This window comes from Octodon degus, unplaced genomic scaffold (assembly GCF_000260255.1).
Source record: "Octodon degus isolate 3935 unplaced genomic scaffold, OctDeg1.0 scaffold00286, whole genome shotgun sequence".
In the NCBI taxonomy this organism is placed as follows: domain Eukaryota; kingdom Metazoa; phylum Chordata; class Mammalia; order Rodentia; family Octodontidae; genus Octodon; species Octodon degus.
In genome coordinates this window covers 355,771-364,337 of record NW_004524862.1, presented here as the reverse complement: position 1 = coordinate 364,337, position 8,567 = coordinate 355,771, and the positions used below count along the sequence as shown (strand labels likewise).

At 46.4% G+C, this 8,567-nt stretch overlaps 1 protein-coding gene across 1 annotated transcript in view; it reads left to right on the top strand.

Annotated features, from left to right (window-relative positions):
* The first annotated feature begins 1,871 nt into the window (after positions 1-1,871).
* LOC101581906 (short-chain dehydrogenase/reductase family 9C member 7) overlaps positions 1,872-8,567 on the top strand; it is an 8,334-nt gene continuing 1,638 nt past the window's right edge. The window contains exons 1-3 of the mRNA XM_004646981.2: positions 1,872-2,172; positions 5,158-5,416; positions 6,115-6,278. Coding sequence (XP_004647038.1) covers positions 1,872-2,172; positions 5,158-5,416; positions 6,115-6,278 — 724 coding nt within the window. The remainder of the gene's footprint in view (positions 2,173-5,157; positions 5,417-6,114; positions 6,279-8,567) is intronic.

Sequence of the window (8,567 nt, the reverse complement as noted above, 5' to 3'; positions counted from 1 at the left end):
GTTACAAGGAGTTAAGGCCATTTAGTTCCCTTTTGAAGTCATCTCTGTAAGCAAACTTTGTTTACAGGAATTAGATTAGGGAGACAGTTACTCATTACTAAACAGCCTTAAACAGAGGGTGAGAACACATTCCTTAGAGTAGATAACAGGAAGCATTAGGGAACCTAACAGTTTTTCATAGTTACAGCACAAAATTCAGTTGACCCATGACAACTTGCTTTATCTGATTCTGGGGCTAGCCAGAGTTGGTAAGTAGTAGAACACAGAGATGAAGCCTTTGTTGCTTCCCTCTAGGGAACTTGGTGCCACAGCCTCTGAAGAAGGAAGACAGTGTGGCCTGGTGATCAGACTTGTACTGAGGAATGGTGGTGTATGTGGAGGTCGAGGGAAGGTGCCACCTAGGCCCTTCTATTGTTCTGCCTCTGTGCCTTATGCAATTCCAGTTGTGGGCTCTGTGTCTCACATGTGTCTGGTTTCATTATTTGCTTGATCAGCTTCCATTCTACTTTTCTGTGAATTCTCTGTTCCACTGCCCAGAATCTGTTCTTTCCTTCCAAGTCCTGCCTTTGACATTTCCAGGTCTTGGCCCTCTGCTGGAGCAGCCTCTGCTCTCCTATGCCTCATGCTTCTCAGAGCAAGGACTTTGTCTAGGCTCTTGCTCCTCTGTCCAGTGATCTCATCATCCAGCCTCACTGGCTGGATGGACATCCTTCACTGTGATGGCCACATCGGACCTAGCTGATCCCAGCCTTGTCAGGTCTTACCTGACTTCTCTTGTTACCTGTGGCTCTCTCTGTCATTACAATGGCCCATATCTTTGAGTCACTTTGACGCTTAGCGTGCCTACCCTCTGCACACCCAGTCAGTCACTGATGAGCTTCCTAGTTCCATATTTTCCTCCTTTTGCTATCATCATCATACATCCTGGCTCCTCAGCTCATCAGACTCTCTATAATGTGCCTGATCCTGGGTGCAAGGGAGACAGCTTCCTCAGTTCTTAGCCTGGGGAGCTGTGTGCTCTTAGTCCTTTGCTTCCTCCACTGGCCTGGTCACCAGGGATGGAGGTAGGTGGAATGGTAGGCTGAATTGAAGTGCACTGGGGAAATTTCTCTACTGACCCCCAAGAAGCCTTGAGTGCCTTGCTCATTTCTACTTCCTGGAAGTCAGAGCTTCAAACTGTAGCCTCCCTCTCAGGAGGGTCCCCCTGTCTCCTGAGTCAGGACAATGGAGACAGCCCCTCCATGGTAACCCTTTGTTTCTTATCCTCTCTCATGATGGAGACCCACGTGAGAATTCTGAAGAGCTGAGGACAGGAACTTTATTACTCTTTTGCTTGGGAGGGCACAGATCAATTATTGATTCTTTTGCATTTATGAGTTAGTTTTATTGGTTCCTTAAAAATAAAAATTATATTTATTTATATGCCTGCACTTATGACGGATGATTTCAATCTCAAGGCTGGAGTGAGGTTGTGAGGGTTTTTCCCACTTGGCTGTCTAGGCTGAGTCCTTTCTCATTTATCTTGTGTATAGGACCCAGGAGAACAGACTCTTGACACCCCCACTGACACTGGAGCTTTCCTATTTTTGGCACCAGTACATATCCAGGGAGAGAGAGAGAGAGAGAGAGAGTCATCAGTGCTTGAAGAGGTGACAAATCTTCAGGTTGGACTTGAATTTCTTGCAAGTAGGTTAATTGCTGTAACGTATCCACCTATAAAAATTACAGGGTGGCTCACTCAAGGGCTCTGAATCTGTGGCAACAAGTGGAAGTTTTCTTTCCTTGTGTGCTTCAGAGGACAGCCAGCTGGACTCTGCGGGCCAGCTTCTCTTGATGCTCCTGAGGCTCATCCTTCTTGGCCACTCGGCCAAATGGCAGCAATCACAGACTTAGGTTTTATGTACCGCTGGTTTAAGAACTGTAACCTGGTTCGCAACCTTTCAGAGAAGTATGTCTTCATTACAGGCTGTGACTCTGGCTTTGGGAATGTGCTGGCCAGACAGCTGGTTGAAAGAGGCATGAGAGTGCTGGCTGCTTGCCTTACTGAGGAAGGGGCTCAGAAACTTCAGCAGGAGACATCCTACAGGCTGCAGACCATCTTACTGGACATCACCAAGACTGAGAGCGTCAAGGCTGCAGCCCAGTGGGTGAGGGACCAAGTGGGCGACCAAGGTAGGGCAAACTGCATTCTTTGGCTCTCACTTTTCTTACTCTCAGTCTCTAACAGTCTCAGGGACCCGGCTGTCCAAATAGGTGGGAGAGGTGATATGAAAGGAACAGGGCTACAAGGTGCTGGTTTGGCTAGTTTGCAAGTCTCTCAATGGTTTGGCCTGGGCCTGTCCTTGGTGGTTTTCTAAGGAGTTTCTCTCCCAGAATTAAAGAGTGACAAGGCACAAGTCTGGATAAGCGGTAAGGAAGGGAAGATGTGTTCTGTTTGTCCAAACCTTGAAGGATGGAGAGACCTCTCAGAGAGTTCAGTGGTGCTACCATTAGTCCTGTACAAGTCCTAGTGCAGGACCAAGGGGCAAGAGACTGGTTTCCATGTGTGGGATTTGCTGTCCTTTTGTCATACAGTAGAAGGGCAGGTGTCTTAGAAGTTGGGGACTACTTCAGAGTGGCTGCTCCAAATGGGAAAAGAACTTGTGGGATTGAGACCACACCAAGAGTATGTAGGATTTGCGCAGGAACATTGTGGCATGCAGCGTATAGGCACAGGCCCGAGAGGCACAGGGTAGTGTGGTTGTGCAGGAAGCAGTAGTCTGGGAAAGGCCTCATCCCAAAGAAATGAGGCTGGGCCTCGGCCCAGGAGGGATAATGAGCTTGGGTCCCAGGAGGAGCCAGACACAAGCTCCTTATTTTACTTCTCTCCTTAGCATTTATCCCTATCCAGTGCACAATACATTGTATTTGTTTATTATCTGTTTGCTCTGCTGGAATAAGGCTTCCTGGGAACAGGCTGGCTTCTTTTGCTTTTGTCTCTTGTATCCTGAACACCTAGAGTAGTGTCTGGTACCTAGGAGAGTGCTTAAGAAATATTTGTTGAATAAACTAATTAGTGAATAAATTAGTAGCGCTGAACCTCTCTCTCCATCACTGTGCTTCACCCACTTACCTACATCCAACCTCAAGCCCATGGAGTTCATGACTCCTCCAATATACTGTTGCTGCTGTAACAAAGATACTCAAATGTAGTAGCTTAATGACATATTTTTTTTGCAATTATAGCAGAGCAAAGGCCAACATGTGCCTCTTCAAGCTAATATGAATGTCTCCATAGAGAGGATTTCTTTCTGAGATCCCCAGGGAAGAGTCTATTTCTTTACCTTCTTTAAGGTCTGGGGATGGGAGCATTTTTGGCACATGGCCCATTTTCTCCACATTGGAGACCCACAAAGATGGACTGTGTCTTCTTTACACTCTTCCTGTCTCTTTGCTTGTCTAGTTTTTGCCTTCTTCCTGTTAGATGAAGCCTTGTAATTATATGTACATGTGGGTCCTGTAGAATCTCCCCATTTTAAGGTCTACTGATGATTGATGTTAATTCAACTGGGAATCATATCCTCCTTTTCTCAAGTAGCCCTACTTAATACAGGTTCCAGGCCTTAAAGTGGTGATATTTTGGGAGACTATTATTTTGTCTAAGCCACTGAGCAACATCGTTGTTCTAAGAAGCCCTGGAAACTGTTGGTGGGGAAATGGTAGACAATTATTGCATGCTTTCATGTTGTCTCTGCAAGTCCCTGGACATGAGATTGGCATAGCCCTCAAGCTGTTAGGCCTGCTCTTGTTCTTCTGTGGTTACTCTTTGCAAGGGGAAAACAGAAAAGCTCTCTTCCTTCCCCAAGAGGTAGTACATTCTCTGCTGTAGTTCTTTGTCAGGGTGGTCACTGGCAGTGGTGCTGTGTTCCTTCCCCACAGGCAGAGACCGCTGGAATTTTATGATTTGAGATCTCAGAAACCTCATTTTTCTCCTCTGTAAGGCAAGAGCATCCCCTTAGGTGGATTAGTTCTAAGATCTGTCCACTAGTTAGTCTCTGGGAGTCTGTCTAACAGGAGGAAGGCTGGAAAACAGGGGACTTGGCCTGGCAGGGATGTCAGGGATAGGTGGACCAGAATTGCATTTTGCATGCAGACCTGCCCACCGAGAGAGGTGAGTGTGCCAGCAGGGTGCCTTGAGGCTCTGTTGGCCAAGATGGGCAGTGCAATGGGAATGAGGAAGGGACAGAATCAGTAGGTGGGATTCATGGGATCCTTGGATGAAAGAGCGAGGAGAGGTCACTGAGGGTCAGCTTTCTCGGGGAAGTTGTACTTGGAAGCTCAATATGTAAAACAAATGAAAGCCTCTTCACTAGCAGGCTTGAGGCACAGGTTAGAAACACCTGCCATGGTTGAGTCTGATGAAGAATCTGAGGCCCAGTGTGGGAAGGGGTCTGTCTAAGGCTGGAGCTAGAGCTTGGCCTAGGACTTGAGGCTCTTGATCCCCTGCAGATGTGAATGATCATACTTAGCATTATTGTTCCCCATCTCTATCAGGCCAACCCAACAGGAGAGTTTTCTTCACTTTTCCCATAAGCATTTTATTTATGTGTCTTATACCTCTATTTATGAATAATATTTTATCTTGTCTGTGAGCACTTAGAAGGATAAGATCCTTCTTGTTCATTTCATATCTCCTTTGCCCTGTAATTGGCAGGGTATGTGTGAATGAATAAAAGAATGTGTGAATGGATAAATGGTTAAATGAATTGACTTTAGTAACAGGTGAAATGGAGTTGACTTCTTATACTTAAGTGAATACAAGAAGGAAGCATGATTGGTCAGGGAAATAAAAATTAATCCTTTGTTAAGAAAAGGTTCTCTCTTTTCTTAGAGCTAGCAACTTAAGTGGTTGTAGCTACATGCTGCCTCAATTATAGCTGGTACAGAGTCCCAACTAACTGAATCAGGAAAGGTGCCCCATTAGTAGGTAACACTAGTCATTATCAGCATACCATGCTATTGTAGCTGCCTCACCCAAGCCATGCTGTCTTGTGTCTAGCATACCAGCTCAGCCAGCCTCACTAACCTGGTGGGCTATTGTCCAAGGTTTTTTTTTTTTTTTTCCCAGAGATACTGCTGATTACATTGTGTTTCTCTCTCCCTCAATCTCATCCTCAGGCCTTTGGGCCCTGGTGAACAATGCTGGTGTGGCCCTTCCCAGTGGTCCCAATGAATGGCTGACCAAGGAGGACTTTGTAAAAGTGATCAATGTGAACCTGGTGGGAACGATCGATGTGACCCTCCACATGCTGCCTATGATCAAGAAAGCCCGGGGCAGGGTGGTCAACATGTCCAGCTCTGGTGGTCGTGTGGCTGTCATTGGTGGCGGCTACTGCGTCTCCAAGTTTGGTGTTGAGGCCTTCTCTGACAGCATCAGGTGACTGGGTCCTGGGACCAAACTATTGTAGGTGGGGATCCAGGGGTTTTAACTTAGAGAGAGAGGGCGGATTCCCAGCATGTGTGCAGGAGTATTGTGGAACAGGAAAGTTAAAGGAGCTGCAGGAGGCAGGAGGGATACCAGCGGCAAGCCTTCCCCAACCATAAAGAGAAAGAGAGAAGTAAAGAAGTAAGTGGGACAGACATAGGGAACAGCCAAGAGGACTGCCCTAACACGTCCCATAATGAAGGCAACACTATGTGGGCCTGTAGGAATAAGAAAGAGTTCCCAAAACAGACACAGAGGACTGGGGAGAAAGGTGTTCCTGGGAAGACCCTCAGAGAAGCCCACTGGTTGGCTTTGTATAGATACTATCACTGCTTCTGTTGTGTGGGTGCAGGGCCTGGGGCTTAATTTAGGAGATGCCTGGTAGGAGGAAGATCTTGGCCTAGATTCTCCACTGACTTCCTGCTGCATCTGCCTAAATGCAAATTGTCCAGAGATTGCTGGATTTGCTTGATAAAGGGCTGAGGTCCTTGGGAAGAATTTGTTTGTATAAAGACAATGCCTGGGCCAGCTGCCAGGGTTTAGGGGGTGTGCCTCTAGGTTCCCAGAGAAAGATAGTTCCCTCCTGAAGTGGCTGTCCTTGACATTGTCATCTTGAGGCCTAGACCAAAGTATAACTCTTCTTTTCCTAGGCATGAGATGCACTACTTTGGGGTGAAGGTCAGCATCATTGAGCCAGGGAACTACAAGACATCCATTCTGGGCAAAGAGTCCCTTGATAAAAGAATGGAAAAGCTGTGGGAGCGGCTGCCTCAGGAGACCCGAGAGAGCTACGGAGAGGAGTACTTCCGCATCTGTAAGTTCCAGGGTGCAAGCCAGTTCTTGGGTGGAGGCAGGTAGATCTCAGGTCTCTGACTGGATTTTGGTTTATAGATCATGAGTCTCAGGGTCTGAGGCCACACAGCTAGTGGCAGGCCTGTATTCAAAAATAGAGATAGAATGCAGTCTGCACGAGAGTGGCTGCTATACCTGGTATCTGCTCCCAAACATCAACATGCAGGTGAGTCAGATGAAAATGCACTGAGATGAGCACAGAGGTGTGAGTAAGAGGAGGGCAGCTTGAGGAGACTGCAGGGTTAAGTTCTGACTTACATTTACCAGCTAGAAGACTTTTGATATTTTTAGTGGTCTCCTCATGCCTCAGCTTTCTCTTCTGTAAAATGGAGCTAATAACAGTGCGTACTTTCTAGTGTTGCTATGAGAATTAATCTGTGTGAATTATTGTGTACTGAGTGTTTGTTAAATAAAAAGGAAAATAATTACTTGGGTCTTTACAAAGATGGGTCCTATCATGGATCTTTTATTCTCTCTGTGTTGTATCCCCTGTGAATTTTGGGTTCTTTGGAGGGTGAAGGAGGGGCATCTTAGATGTTCACTATGTCACCAAAACTTTCCATTTTGGGGCTGGATGGAGCCTTTCCACAGAGGAACATGAGAGTCCCTGGCCTGAAGAGGCAGTAAGACAGGAATTATGTCAGATGTTGGAGAAGTTCCTGGGAGGAGATGGAAACCCCATGAGACCATGAAACCCAATGTCCACTCAGAGCATCTAATCTTGAAGCTAAGTTGGTTTCAAGAAGAGAGGAGAGGGCTGGGGAGATAGCTCAGTAGAATAAGCTCTTGCCAAGCAAGCACAAGGTCTTGAGTTCAATCCCTGTTGGTCTCTGCATTTCATAGATCCCAGGGCCAGAGAGAAGGAAGCGCCTTGCCTAGCACAACTTCTTCCCACACTTGGGTGGGTAAATTCCATCAACAGAGACTGGCCCTGCCACAACTGGCCCTCCTTGACAGGGGCCGCTCTCCTCCTGTAGGAGGGTGAAGGAGGAGCTGCACCATGTGGATTAGGATGTTTCCTTCTTGGTCCAGAGTGAAGCAGCCGCCTTTGGCTCTGCTCCTCTCCATCAGCTGTCAGCTGGCTGCTCCCATATTTTGCTAATCCAGGTTTTTCTTTTTACTTTTATTTGGCTTCTGTGAGCATTATAGAGAGTCCATTTTCTGGGGTGGTTAAGCTGTTAGAGTCAGAGCTGGTCCACTGGTGCAGCATTCAACTTGCATGCTGGCCTTGGGCGAGTTCCTCACCCTCTTGTTCTCATTTGCAAAGAGTTAAATGAATGGAAACTCAAGGTTTAGAGTACTACTGGTCTCTGGTAAGAACAATTTATGGTTTTGGTTGTTGTAGTTATAATTTCTTAGGCTGAGTATGGACTCCTATTCTTCATTATGCTGATACAAAACCTACAAGCTACAAGCTCTTCTATTAAAAATGTAAAGTGATGAATTTTTAAAATATACCCAGAATGTCCAAATGGATATGTTTGTCCACTTTCTATTATGATACCAATGCTCAACATAACCAATTGGTAAATTGCAAAGGTATTTTGGGCTCATGGTTTCAGTTCACTGTCAGTTGCTTTGAGTGGAGGTGGCACACTGTGGCCAAAGTCTGTGGCAGAGCAGAACTGCTTATCCCATGGCCAGGAAGCAGAAGAGAAAAGGAGGAAGGGGTCTGCTGCACACCATTGCAACATCATACATCAACACAATTGAAAGCCAAGACACAAAAACCAGGAAGGCTAGTGTTTCACTTACTGTGCCTTTCACTATACAGGCTTTGTGTGGGGCAGGGAGGTGGTGTGGCCAGTGCTGTCTTGCCTCCTAAAGTTTAAGACTCCACAAGGAAGACAAATGCCAACAAAAGCACATGATGGTAAATGTGGTTAAGTGCCACAAAGAGGAGAAACAAAGTTATGAAAGAAGAACAGCAATGGGAATTTGGGGCCCATTTCAGATGACAGCATCAGGGAGCTTTCTGTGGTTTTACTTAGAGGTTAGTTCTCCCGAGTCTGGCCTAAAGGGTGCTTGGGTGACACTGGCCTGTCTTCAACAGTCACCTAGAAGAGTCCTGACCCTGCCATCCTGGGTTATACCTAAGTAAGGGTAGATTTCATTTTCCAATTTTAATATCCCACATAGATAAGGGAAGTCTGAACTTCAAGTTACTTTCAGGGTTTTTTTGGTAGTACCAGGGATTGAACTCAGAACCTTGTGCTTGCCAGGCAAGCACTTATTCTGCTGAGCTATCTCC